This window comes from Trichechus manatus, unplaced genomic scaffold, assembly GCF_000243295.1.
Source record: "Trichechus manatus latirostris isolate Lorelei unplaced genomic scaffold, TriManLat1.0 scaffold00089, whole genome shotgun sequence".
Lineage (NCBI taxonomy): Eukaryota > Metazoa > Chordata > Mammalia > Sirenia > Trichechidae > Trichechus > Trichechus manatus.
Genome location: NW_004444025.1, coordinates 3,956,767 through 3,970,752, shown reverse-complemented (window position 1 = coordinate 3,970,752; position 13,986 = coordinate 3,956,767). Strand labels below are relative to the sequence as shown.

At 40.9% G+C, this 13,986-nt stretch overlaps 2 protein-coding genes across 4 annotated transcripts in view; one reads left to right on the top strand and one right to left on the bottom strand.

Annotated features, from left to right (window-relative positions):
- The window catches only part of ETFDH (electron transfer flavoprotein dehydrogenase), a 42,090-nt gene extending 37,288 nt beyond the window's left edge, over positions 1-4,802 (bottom strand). For both annotated transcript variants that reach the window (XM_004382048.3, XM_023736609.1), the window contains exon 1: positions 4,568-4,802. In XM_004382048.3, the coding sequence (XP_004382105.1) occupies positions 4,568-4,601 (34 nt within the window). In that variant the 5' untranslated portion in view covers positions 4,602-4,802. The remainder of the gene's footprint in view (positions 1-4,567) is intronic.
- A 507-nt stretch (positions 4,803-5,309) lies between these two features.
- On the top strand, positions 5,310-8,576 carry CUNH4orf46 (chromosome unknown C4orf46 homolog). 2 transcript variants are annotated; one of them, XR_002824931.1, is made up of 3 exons: positions 5,453-5,495; positions 6,285-6,410; positions 6,909-7,030. XR_002824931.1 is itself a non-coding variant. In XM_004382047.2 (2 exons), the coding sequence occupies exons 1-2, from the start codon at positions 5,310-5,312 to the stop codon at positions 7,062-7,064; spliced, it is 342 nt and encodes a 113-aa protein (XP_004382104.1). In that variant the 3' UTR covers positions 7,065-8,576. The 2 variants fall into 2 exon arrangements, 1 of the variants encoding a protein (XP_004382104.1); XM_004382047.2 differs by lacking the exon at positions 6,285-6,410 and having other exon boundaries at positions 5,310-5,495; positions 6,909-8,576.
- Positions 8,577-13,986: the final 5,410 nt, after the last annotated feature.

Sequence of the window (13,986 nt, the reverse complement as noted above, 5' to 3'; positions counted from 1 at the left end):
AAAAAGACAAATAATCCAATTAAAAAATGGGCAAAGGAAATGAACAGACACTTCACCAAAGAAGGCATTCAAGCAGCCAAAAGACACATAAGGAAATGCTCACGATCACTAGCCATTAGAGAAATGCAAATTAAAACCACAATGAGATACCATCTCACCCTGGCATTACTGGCACAAATCAAAAAAGCTGGAAATAACAAATGTTGGAGAGGCTGCGGGGAGATTGGAACTCTTATGCACTGCTGGTGGGAATGCAAAATAATACAAACATTTTGGAAAACAATACGGTGCTTCCTTAGAAAGCTAGAAATAGAAACACCATACGATCCAGCAATCCCACTCCTAGGAATGTATCCTAGAGAAATAAGAGCCGTCACATGAATAGACGTATGCACACCCATGTTCACTGCAGCATGGTTCACAATAGCAAAAAGATGGAAACAACCTAGATGCCCATCAACAAATGAATGCATACACAAACTATGGTACATACACACAATGGAGTACTATGCAATGATAAAGAACAATGATGAATCTGTGAAGCATCTCATAACATGGATGAAACTGAAGGACATTATGCTGAGTGAAATAAGTCAATCAAAAAAGGACAAATATTGTATGAGACCTCTACTGAATAACTCATGTAGAAGTATACACACAAAAAGAAACAATCTTTGATGGTTATGAGGGAGGAGGGGGTGGGGGTGGGGGAAACACTAAATAGACAATAGATAAGTGGTAATTTTGGTGAAGGGTAAGACAGTATGCAATACTGGGGAAGCCAGCACAACTTGTACAAGGCAAGGTCGCGGAAGCTCCACAGATAAATCCCAACTCCCTGAGGGACTGAACTGCTGGGCTGAGGGCTATGGGGACCATGGTCTCGGGGAACATCTAGCTCAACTGGCATAATGTAGTTTATAAAGAAAATGTTCTACATTCTACTTGGTGAGTAGCATCTGGGGTCTTAACAGCCTGTGAGCAGCCATCTGAGATACTCCACTGGTCTCACCACTTCAGGAGCAAGGAAGAATGAAGAGAACCAGATACAAGGGAAAGATCAGTCCAAAGGACTAATGGACCACATCTAGCACAGCCTCCACCAGACTGAGTCCAGTACAACTAGATGGTGCCCGGCTACCTCCACTGACTGCTCTGACAGGGATCACAACAGAGGGTCCTGGACAGAGCTGGAGAAAAATGTAGAACAAAATTCTAACTCACAAAAAAAGACCAGACTTACTGGCCTGACAGAGACTGGAGCAACCCCTATTTATGGCCCTCAGACACCCTTTAAGCTTAGTAATGAAGTCACTCCCAAGGTTCACCCTTCAGCCAAAGATTAGACAGGCCCATAAAACAAAACGAGACTAATGGGGCACAACTGCGCAGGTTCGGGACTAGAAGGCAGGAGGGGACAGGAAAGCCGGTAATAGGGAACTCAAGGTTGAGAAGGGAGAGTGTTGACATGTCGTGGGGTTGTTAAGCAATGTCATAAAATAATACATGTACTAATTGTTTAATGAGAAACTATTTGTTCCGTAAACTTTCATCTAAACTATGATAAAAAAATTCTTAAAAATGGCAAACCTTTTGTTACATGTATTTTACTACGATGAAATTTTTAAAAAGACTATGGTAGTTATTTATCCACAAATTCTTTGGTTCTTTGTCCAGGAGGTAGAGTTTAATTCTTCTCCCCGTGACTATGGGTTAGACTTACAAAAGGAAAAAAATGGCAGCTACCACTTTAACCAAGCGACGATAGTTAACATTTCCAGTAGTAAGACATATTAATATCACGAACTACATAATATGATTCAATTAGAAGGGCTCTTCACCTCTGGTATACTTCCACAAAATCTATAACCTTAGTCTAATTATAAGAAATCATCAGACAAACTCAGATTGAGGATATCCTACAAAATATCTGACCAGTACTCATCAAAAGTGTCAAGGTCACGGGAAAGAAAAGACTGAGTAACTGTGAGAGAGACTGATGTGTCCCAGTGTGGCATGATAACTAAAAGCAATGTGGTACCCTGGACTGGATTCTGGAATAGAAAAGTGAAATCCGAATAAAGTCTGTAGTTTAGTTAATAGCACTGCATCGACGTTAATTTATTAGTTTTCATAATTACACTATGGTTATTTAAGATGTCAAGCTGGGTGAAAGGTGTATGGGAATTCGACTCTCTTTGCAACTCTTCTATTTACGTCTAAAGTTGTTTCAAAGTAAAAAGTTAAAAAAAGATTATGGTGATAAAAAAAATTAACTCAGAATGTATCCATGGTGTGACTGATTACTTCTGTGTGGCCTTTCTAACCATGGTCTTCTAACTCCCAAGTGATTGGGCGGGACTGGACAGATGTGATAATTGTGGCCCACCAAAGGTATTGGTCAATTTTGCCATCCCGCCGGGCTTGAGGTGAGCCATCTCAGAGGCGGGAGAGAGAATTCCACCACCTCCAAGGAAGAACAACCAGGAGCCAGCATGTCCTTTGGACCTGGGATCCCTGCGCTGAGAAGCTCCTGGACCCAGGAGACAGACAGCAAGTTGTAACTTAGAAGATGGTGAGAAGCTGTGGCAGAGACCCGGCAGCAGGAGACAGTGTGGTGGGCTTCCAGGCCTACACAGAGAGAAAGCTGAGTGCCTTTGGGCAGAGGCTTAGGGCCAGGGAGAGGCGTGCCTGTGAGCATGGCTGGGAAGAGGCTGTCCTGATGGAAGAACTGCATCCTTGAGTGTTCCGGAGCCTGAATTGTAACCTGTTCCTTCCCTAATAAACCCTATAATCGTTTTGAGTATGGTCTGTGAGTTGTGTGTGGCTACTGCAATGAATTATCGAACTCCGTAGAGAGTACTGTGGGAGGGACGGTTGGTGTTAGAATTGGTAAACATGGCAGAGAGAGGAAGCTTGTCTGGCCTCTACCTCATAGGAATCAGCCTTGGACTGTTGATCTTGATTCTCCTTTCCCCTTGTGAAGTTAGAGGAGGTCAGACACCTCCCCCAAGCTGTTTTTACAGTATCAAAGGACTAAATGTAAGAAATAAAACTATAAAACTCTTTGAAGAAAACATAGGCATAAATCTTTGTGACTTAAATATTTCATAAATATGACTTCAAAATCAAAAGCAAAGATTTTACTAGAGAACTCAGTTCCAAAGTTCAAATACAGTATCATTTCAAAGAAAAATTATTACATGCTGCATTGTCATTTACAGTGTAGAAGTTATTTATTTCTGAAAACTGATGATTGGGAATTTGGCAAACAGGAATTTTGTTGCTTGTACTGGTACTGATTTTTTTGAGAATATCTGGAACTGGGTAGTCTGATTCTCTCCAGGGGTAATAAATAAATAAAACAAATAAAAAAAAAAAAAGTCATGATCTCTACCCCTTTTCTAAAAACAAATCTGATACCTCACTGCAAAAGTTTGAACAGTCAGGTCAAAATCCATTGTATTCCTAAAATCACAATAACAAAGTCACAGTGACAGCACATTTGTGTCCACTTCTTTGTTGCCAGCAGTGCTAATAATGCGCTTTTTACAAAAATGGCAATGAATTAGCACACAAGGAATACGGAAATGGTAACCTGAGCAGAATTTGGTTAGCACAAGGCCCAAGATTGATTTCAAGTAGACTATAGAGTAGATAGCAATTGACTACTTTGATGTTCCGTAAAACATAAAGCATACCTATACATTTACTGTAACGACAGAAGTATCAGTACTTTAAACAAAATCTTGGCTACTTGGTATGTGGCGGCCAAATTTGACAAAATTCTCCTTACATAATGAGAGCATCCCTGAGTTTGCAATATGTATATTTAAGTACTGCATAAAGAAAAATGAACGTCAATAAAGACTATAAAATTTAAGCCAATTTTGACAGAATTCAAGGTCCTTTAAGGAATGTTTCCAAATTTAAACTAAAAAAATTTTTTTAAATCATCCAACTGCTTCATTTTACATTTTTTTTTAAGTGAAAAAGGACGTACTGTAGTATTTCCACGTGTTCAGTAAGCACTCACAACATAAGCCCCTAAAGTTAATTTTAGACAATGCAGGAAAATTCCTGGCTCCAGATATAATCTGGTGACGGGCAGAAAATGAATGTTAATCATGACATGACAAATGAGAATTCGAATTCTTAAGACTGGACTAGGTGGGCTGTAAAGAAGGAAGTCAGGTCAGGACCAAGGAGAAAAACTGTGCAAATGTTTTTTCACTTCCTACCAAAGGACAACATCTGAGCTTTAGGATAAGGGTTAGGACCAAGGTTTGGGCCGACTGCGGTCAGCAGTCCAGGGAGTCCTTGTTGACAAGTGTCCTCTGGCCGTGACCTCTGCCCTAGACGGCGACTGTTCCAACAGAGACGGCCCCGCGGGGAGGAATTCAGGGTCCACCAACAGGCGCAGACGGCGTGACCTCTGCCCTAGTTTAATCTGAGAAGGCAGTGGAGAGGCAGAAGGGAGAAGGGCCCGCAGCCCACAGGCGTGGTCCTGTTTCGCCCTCACTCCTCGACCTTCCTCCCCTTATTCCCGCCCGGAGTTCCCGCTCACCCGGGCAGGACATCTTGGCTAGAGGCAGCGACATGTTCACAGTAACCAGGGCTCTCTCCGTCGGACACAAATCCAAGCGGACTGTTCGCAGCTCCCCGCTGGCGATGCACCTCTAGGACGCGGGGGGCGCCATCCCCTGCAGGGAAGCACCAACCCGAGCACTGAAGTTTGCCTTTCGGGTCAGCCCACAGGCTCTGGCTTGTTCCCGCCTCCCTGTCGCTTTGCGCCGGCGCCACGCAAGAGGTGATGTCTAGACGACGCTTCCGGGTCATATGCCGAAAGAGAAAAAGGAGAGGGACTCCAAATTCCAGCACGCGGGCTGCAGGCTGTGGAACGGGTCGGCATCTCCTACTCGCGTAGTCTTAGTGAGACCGCCGCGCGCCCCCCAAATCCCATACTAGAACGCGCGCGCCACAAATCCCATACATCAACGCGCGCGCGCGGGAGGTGGAACGACGCGGACTGCATCCTGGGAGTTGTAGTCCTCGCTCAAGCGCCCTCCGAGCCGGGCGGAAGGTCTGCTCAGTAGGGGTGAGCGCGCAGAGATGAATTGGCTGACATCTGATTGGCGGTCCCGAAAGCTGAGCCGTCTTCGCAGTCCTGGGCGGAGACCCACGCGGCGACGGGGTGGAGCTTTGGGCGGGAGGAGGTGGGGCCTCCGGGCTTCGGGCGCGAGCGGTTGAAAGACAGTTGGTGTCGGTTCGGGGGTCCAAGTCAGGTATCGCCGCCCCTGCGCTTCGCCATGGCCGAGCCTCAGGAGGTGCGGGCCTCTTCGCCTCCCCCGCCGCCCCCTTCCTCTCCGTCGTCTTCAGACGCCTCTTCAGCATCCTCCCCCGGCGTTCCGGTGAGTCTGGGTTGGCCGGTTCCGAGGAGGAGCAGCGGCCGCCCTGTGGACCGGCTGGAGGAAGTGGAGCTGCAGATCGGAGACGTGAGTGTCCCTTCCGGAGACAGACGGCGGCGGGGCCGGAGGAGCAGGGGTCTCGGCGCACCTTTCCGCCGCCCCTCGGACCTGTCCTGTGTCCCCTGAGAGCGTGGACGCGGGGGGCGCATTCCGGCTTTAGATTGAGTGGGAGGGACGAAGGGGTGACCCGCCGCCCTGCCCGCCCCCTCGGTGTTCCTTCTGCCTCCCCTTCTGGTTTCCTTCAGCCTCAGTAACTCGAAACCCTGTAGCTCCGCTGGCGGCGCCTGGTGCTGACTGCCTGCCCCTCCTCCCCCGACGGCGAGCAGTTTTCCCTGGGAGGACCGTCAGCCGTGCTGTCTTGTTTAGGGTCGGGCCGTGGTTTCTCCCTGTGGGGTTTAGAGCCAGATGTTCCGGTTGGCCACCCGCCCGGAGTCAGCTGATAAACGCTATTGTGCGCCGCGGGCCGGCTTTGCGGGGACTCTGCTGGGAGGGGTAGTCACCGCCCCTTTGGTCACCAGTGGTGTCGTTTACGGTTTAGTGCAGGCTCCCTCCCTGGGATTGCTAGCATGCGTAATTAGTCTGGCTGGTCACCATCCCCAGAGACTAGCACCATCTCCGCCCCCACCCCAGCACACACACACACCCCGGAGGAGGTCGCAGTTTCAGTGTTTACGACTGTGAGTGGGTCAGGTGGAATAAAGGTTGTAGGGAGTAATCTTCCTAGAGAGCGCTTTGTGGAATAGACCGTGTACCCACCTCCTGGGCAGATTCACGATTATCTCATTGCTCAAGAAGTATTTATTTGTTTTTTTAAAGATGACTAAGAATTGCTGATCCAGCTTCCGTATTTGCTGGAACAAGACTAGTGACAAGTGAACATGTAGAATGAAGTGCTGATAGGAACAGTGTTATATACCACATTGAAGAGAACATTTGCTTGAAGTGAGTTTTCCGCTAAGAGTTGGATATTTTCTGCATTCCTGTATGTGTGTGTGTGCGGGGGATTTTGTTGTATTTGTTAGAGCTCAGAGTATCTGTTCTTTAGTCTGCACATTTTCATGGACTAATGTGTTGATAGTGGAATAATGCCCTTTTTACCCAAATATCAATAAGAGTTGTTTGTGATGAAGTCCATCAATACTTCTGCTACTTGTGTTAAGCGGTCATCTTGTTGAAAAGAAAAAAATCTGATTTGTCATGTCTCATACATAATGAATATTTTTCTAGCAGGTATATTTTCTCAAAGCCTACTTCTTACTAAAGAATTTCTTAGGTTCCCTGAAAGAACCTTTTTTATATGAAAAATTATACTTTTAAAGAGAGTAACTTTGGCATTAGATTCAAAGGTTGAAGTTATTTTTTAGACTGTAAAATGGGATCAGAATTTTTAAAATAAACTTCTGTTGTTTGACTCTTTTTTTTTTGTTGTTTTAATTTCAGGCAGCGTTTTCATTAACCCAACTTCTTGAAGCTACATCTGCAGTGTCAGCTCAAGTAGAAGAGCTTGCCTCCAAATGTACAGAAAATGCACGTTTCCTTAAAACATGGCGGGATCTCTTGAAAGAAGGCTATGATTCTTTGAAACCTGACAACTGATTTGGCATGATTAATTAGTTGTTTAGATAATGATTGTGTAATAACTCACTTTTCCTCTTATATGGTATTTACACATGTAGAGGATAATCTCTTTCCAGCAGTTGGTATACTCCGAATGAATTTTTTCTTATTGACTTTTGTGTAAGCAGAATACTGACGTTATTTTTGATACTGGACAGTATTTGATTGCCCTTAAATATTTTCTGTCCTTTAAACTTCCATGGAATTCTTTATAAAAGTTAATCTCATGAGTAGATCATTGATATTAATACCACATTGCTACCAGTAACAAACTAGGTAAACCGTTATTCATTTTGCAGGGAGACTCCAATGGCAGAGATTGAAGGGACCTTGAAGCTCAGCCTTATTTTATGGACCATAGTAGGAGGTAACTTTGATTAAGGTTCTTCCATTAGGCTAGGTTTCCTACATCCAGTGACTATGTTTTATTTATCTCTATATCCCTAGCACCTAGAACAGTGTCATACAATACTCACTAAACATTTTTTGAATAAAAGAGTTCACAAACACAATTAAAAGCTATTTTTTCTTCCTATTTTTGGCATGAAGCCTCTAATTGTTTTCTCTGGTTTAAAAAAATGTGTGAACCAGAACTTAACTGATTGGAAGGAAACGTTAAAAAAAAAAACCAACAAAAAGCAAAAAACAGGAATTTGAACTTTATTGCTTTTTAAAATATATGTTTTGCCCTTTTATGATGATTTTTCTTAAAGGCCTATGCTCCAGAAATTGTCTGGAAAGAATATTTTTCTGTATTTCTGTGGTTAGCTGCTTTTACAGTTAATATTTCTGACCTAGGATATTTCTATGTGCTTGCTCACTGTCTTTAAGCACTTTCTGAGATCTGTGTGTCTGTGCTGTTGCTCTGGGAGCTCTGCAGGTCATTTGTATGACAATTCGGAAGAAGTTACTCTGGGAGCTCTGCAGGTCATTGGTATGACAATTCGGAAGAAGTTACTTTGTCCTCACTGCGTCAGGTTTTAGTGCTTCGGTTATTTTCCTGTCAGTTGACCTTGGTGACAATGCTTTAGTTTACTTGCCCTAGATATTATGTTGCTCTTTTTCATTTGTTTGGGTGTTTTTTTTTTTTTTTTGGTGATTTGTGTCAGCTGATTATCCCACTGTATAACTTCTGTAGTATCTTTGATAAAACCAAACCTGTTGCCATTGAATGAATTGTGACTCCTAGTGATCCTATGGGACAGGGTAGAACTGCCCCATAGGAATTCCAAGGCTGTAATCTTTATGGAAGCCGAGTGCCATGTTTTTCTCTGATGGAGCAGCTGCTGGGTTTGAACAGCTGACTCTTTGTTTAGCAGCAGAGCAGTGGGGCTATGAAAGGGGACAAATGGATGGGCAAAGAATAGTTTTATTTAGCCTATTAAGTCACAGTTCTTATTTTTTAACTTAAAGATCACACATGTGATTTCTATGTTTACTTCAGTATTGGAAATATATTTTTCTTCTATGTCTTAAAATAGCAATTTTTAAGTGTACAAAAATAAACTTATTAAAAACAAATTTTATATTTGTTTTCTTTTTGGTTCATTTTTTTAAAAAATAATTTTATTTATTTTGTTGTTGAGAATATACACAGCAAACATACACCAATTCAACAAGTTCTAGAAGTACAATATAGTGACATTGATTATATTCTTCGAGTTGTGCGACCATTCTCATCTTCCTTTTTTGAGTTCTTCCCCTACTAACATAAACTCACTACCCCCTAAGGTTCCCATCTAATCTTTCAAGTTGCTGTTGTCAGTTTGGTCCCATATAGATAAATAGTTCTTAAAAAACATAATAGTCAAGGCAGAACTTTTATACTAGTTAATGTAAATTACTGTTTGATTTTAAGAAGACTTAAGGGAATATTTTTGGTTTAAGGTTTAAAGATTATCTCAGGGCAGTAGTTTCAGGGGTTCTTTTACCCTCCATGGTTCCAGGAAATCTGGAGTCCATGACAATTTGAAATTCTGTTCTGCATTTTCCCCCTTTTGATCAGGATTCCTGTATTGGTAGCTGGGCACCATCCTGTTCTTCTGGTCTCACAGCAAAGGAGGCAGTTGTTCACGGAGGCAATTAGCCACACATCCCATATCCTCCTCCTATTCCTGACTCTCCTTTCTCTGTTGCTCCAGGCAAATAGAGACCAATTGTTGTGCCTTGATGGCTGCTTGCAAGCTTTTAAGACCCCAGGCACTATGCAACAAACTAAGAGGTAGTACAGAAGCACTAAACATGTTATTAGTCCAATTAACTGTGATGTCCTGTGAAACCATGACCCTAAACCTCCAAACTAAAGAACCAAATACCATGAGGTGCTTGGTTGTAGATAAGCAGCCTCAGCAGCTACTCTTTTTTTTTTTTTTTGTCATTGTTGTAGATAAATCACACAACTTTTGCCAGTTCAACTATTTACAGGTGTACAACTTATTGCCAGCAATTACATTAATTAGCTGAGCAACCCTACACTTAATCAATGCAATTTTTCCCTCACTGTTAACCCCCCTTTTCCCGCCTCCCTCCTGTCCCTGGTAACCACTAATAAATTTTGTTCTCTATACATTTGCCTTTTCTTGTCTTTGTATAAGTAAGGTTGTCATGGATTGAATTGTATCCCCCCAAAATATGTGTCAACTTGGCTAGGCCATGATTCCCAGTGTTGTGTGATTGTCCACCATTTTGTCATCTGATGTGGTTATCCTCTGTGTTGTAAATCCCACCTCTGTGATGTTAATGAGGCAGGATTAGAGGCAGTTTATATTAATGAGGCAGAACTCAATCTACAAGATTAGATTGTGTCTTAAGCCAATCTCTTTTGAGATATAAAAGATAGAAGCAAGCAGACAGACATGGGGAACTCATACCACCAAGAAACAAGAGCCAGGAGAATAGCATGTGCTTTGGACCCAGGGTCTCTGCGCTGAGAGGCTTCTTGACCGGGGAAGGTTGATGGCAAGGACCTTCCCCCAGAACCAACAGAGAGAGAAAGCCTTCCTCTGGAGCTGGTACCCTCAATTTGGACTTCTAGCCTCCTAGACTGAGAGAATAAATTTCTCTTTGTTAAATCCATTCACTTGTATTTCTGTTATAGCAGCACTAGATAACTAAGAATTCATGCAATATTTATCCTGTTGTGATTGGCCTATTTCACTCAGCATAATCAAGCTGTTGCATGTATCAAGACTTCATTTCTCCTGCTGGCTGAGTAGTATTCCATTGCATGTATGTACCACATTTTGTTCATGCATTTATCTGTTGATGGACAGTTACGTTGTTTCTACCTATTTTGAATAGTGCTGCAGTGAACACTGGTGTACAAGTCTCTTTGAGTCTCTGCTTTCAAGTCTTTTGGGTATATTCCTAGGAGTGGAATTGCTGGGTCCTATGGTAGTTCTAGTTTTAGTTATTTGCAGAACTGCCACAGTTTTCCGCAATGGCGGTACAGTGTTGCCTTCCCACCAGCAATGGATAAGGGTTCCAATTTGCCCACATCCTCACCAAGATTTGTTATTTTCTGGGTTTTTTTTTTTTAAATCTTAGCCATCATAGTGGGAGTGAAATGGTATCTCATTGTGGTTTTGATTTGCATCTCTCTGATGGCTAATGATGCTGAACATCTTTTCATGTGTTTGGTGGCCATTTGAATGTCCTCTTTAATGAAATGTCTACTCAAGTCCTTTGCCCATTTTATAATTGGGTTATTTGTCTTTTTGTTGTTAAGTTGTCGAATTTTTATATATATTTTGATTATTAGATGTTTGTCAGATATATGGTTTCCAAGATATTCTCCCAGCTGGTAGCTTGTCTTTTCACTTTTTTGGTAAAGTCTTTTGATGAACAAAACTTTTTAATATTTATGAGTCCTATTTATTTATTTTGTCATTTACTGTTTGTGCTTTTGTTATTATGTTAGATAATCCATTGTTGAAAGCTAGGCCTGACAGCATTGCCCCTGCTTGTTCTTCCAGGAATTTTATGGTTTTTTTTTTGCACATTTAGATCCTTAATCGATTTTGAATTTGTTTTTGTATATGTTGTGAGACATGGATCCTGTTTCATTTTTCTGCTTGTGTAAATCCAATCTTCTCAGTACCATTTATTAAAGAGACTTTCCCCATCGAATGGACTTAGCACCCTTGTCAAAAATCAGTTGACCATAGATGTGTGGCTGTATTTCTGCACTCTCAATTCTATCATACTGGCCTATGTGTCTATTATTATACCAGTACCAGGCTGTTTTGATTACGTAGCTGTGTAGTTTTAAAATCAGAAAGTGTGAGTCCTTGTACTTTGTTCTTCTCTTTCACCGTTGTTTTAGCTATTCAGGGCCACTTGCCATTCCATATAAAGTTGAGGATTTGTTTGTCTATCTCTGTAAAGAGGGCTGTTGGAATTTTGATCAGGATTGTGTTGAATCTATACATCGCCATGGGTAGTATTGACATCTTAACAATATTAAGTCTTCCAATCCATGAACATGGAACGTCTTTCCATTTATTTTTCTTTAATCTCTTTCAACAGTGTTTTATAATTTTCATTGTATAAGTCTTTCATGTTCCTGGGTAAATTTATTCCTAGGTATTTTATCTCTTAGATGCTATTGTAAATGAAATTGTTTCCCTAATTTCCCTTTCAGATTTTTCACTGCTGGTGTATAAAAACCTAACTGATTTTTGTTTGTTGACCCTGTAACCTGCAACTTTGCTAAATGCTTCTATTAGCTTCAAAAGTTTTCTTATGGACTCTTTGGGATTTTCTATATATAGGATCATATCATCTACAAATAGAGATAATTTTACTTCTTTTCCAATCTAGATACCTTCTATTTCTTTTTCTTGTCTTATTGCTCTGTCTAGGACTTCTAATACAATATTGAATACAAGTGGCAATAGTGGGCACCTTGTCTTGTTCCCGATTTCAAGGGGAAAGTTCTCAGTCTTTCTCTACTAAGTATAATATTTGCTGTTGGCTTTTAATATATGCCTTGAATCATATTGAGGAATTTTCTATCTGTTCTAATCTTCTTTAGAGTTTTCATCAAGAAGGGGTGTTGGACTTTATCAAATGCTTTTTCTGCATCCATAGAGATGATCACGTGGTTTTTTTCCTTTTTCTGTTGATGTGGTGTATTACATTGATTGATATTCTAATGTGAAGCCATCCCTGCATTCCTGGGATAAATCTCATCTGGTCATGGTGGATGACTCTTTTAATATGTTGTTAGATTCTGTTTGCTAACATTTTGTTGAGGATTTTTGCATCTATATTCATAAGAGATATTGGCCTATACTTTTCTTTTTTTTGTGGTGTCTGTCTGGTTTTGGTATCAGGATTATGTTTGTTTCATAGAATGAATTAGAGAGTAGTCCTTCCTTCTATATCTTTTGGAAGAGTTTAAACAGTATTGGTGTCAATTCTTCTCTAAATGTTTGGTAGAATTCCCCAGTGAAGCCATCTGGTCCAGGACTTTTTTTTGCTGGGAGGTTTTTGATTACTGATTCAGTCTCTTCACTTGTTAAGGGTCTGGTGAGACTTTCAATTTCCTCTTCAGTCAGCTTGGGTAGGTTGCATGCTTCTAAGAATTTGTTCATTTCATCTATGTTTTCCAGTTGTTGCCATACAGTTGTTCTGAGTATTCTGTCATAATACTCTATATTTCTGTCGGGTCAGTAGTAATGTCTCCTCTTTCATTTTTTATTTTGGTTATTTGCATCTTTTCTTTGTCAGTCTAGCTAAAGGTTTGTCAATTTTATTGATCTTTTCAGGGAACCAATTTTTGATTTTATTGATTTTCTCTGGTTTTGATTTTAGTTATATCTTCTGTAATTTTTGTTATTTCCTTTCTTAAGATAGATTTAGGCTTAGCTTCTCTTCCATTTCTAATTCCTGGAGTTGTCAAGTTAGGCTGTTAATTTGAGATCTTTCTTCTTTTTTCATGTAGGCATTTATTGCTGTAAGTTTCCCTCTGAGTACTGCCTTTGCTGCATCCCATAAGTTTTGGTGTGTTGTGCTTTCATTTTCATTTGACTCTGAGAAATTTGTGATTTCTCTTTTGATTTCTTCTTTGACCCATTGGTAGTTTAATAGTGTGTTGTTTAATTTCCATGTGTTTGTGTATTTTCAGGTTTTTTTCTGTTATTGATTTCTAGCTTCACTCCATTGTAGTCAGAGAAAATAGTTTGTATGATTCCAGTCTTTTTAAATTTATCAGGACTTGCTTTGTGACCTAAAATGTGGTCTGTCCTGAAGAATGATCCATGTGCACTGGAGTAGAATGTATATTGTGCTGTTTTTGGGTGGAGTGTTCTATATATGTTAAGTCTAGTTGATTTATAGTATCATTAGGTCCTCTGTTTCCTTGTTGCTTTTCTGTCCTGTATTGAAAGTAGTGTATTGAAGTCTCCAACTATTACTGTACTACTGTCTATTTCTGTCTTCAATTCTATCAGTGTTTGCTTTCTATATTTAGGTGCTCCAATGTTAGGTGCATATATATTTATGATTGTTTTAGCTTCTTGATTAATTGACCCTTTTATCACTATGTAATGTCCATCTTTATCTTTTCTGATAGATGTTGTCTTAAAGTCTACTTTGTCTGATGTTAAGATTACCGCCCCAGCTCTCTTTTGGTTATCATTTGCACTGAATATTTTTTTCCATTCTCTCACTTTCAACCTATTTGTGTCCTTGAGTCTAAGGTGAGTCTCTTGTAGATAACATATAGTTGGATCATGTTACAGATTCTGCCACTCTCTCCCTTTGGATTGGAGCATTTAGTCCATTTGCAGTCACTGTAGTTACTGATAAGAAGTGACTTACTTTTGCCATTTTGTTATTTGTTTTTTTGCGTGTCTTAAGCCTTTGTCTTTGTCCTTTAGTACTGCTTGCTTTTGTG

Bases quoted from the DNA above. Each gene is read 5' to 3' on its own strand.
- CUNH4orf46 (XM_004382047.2), top strand. From the start codon at position 5,310: ATGGCCGAGCCTCAGGAGGTGCGGGCCTCTTCGCCTCCCCCGCCGCCC. The intron at 5,496-6,908 runs GTGAGTGTCCCT...TTTTAATTTCAG, and splicing joins TGGAGCTGCAGATCGGAGAC to GCAGCGTTTTCATTAACCCA.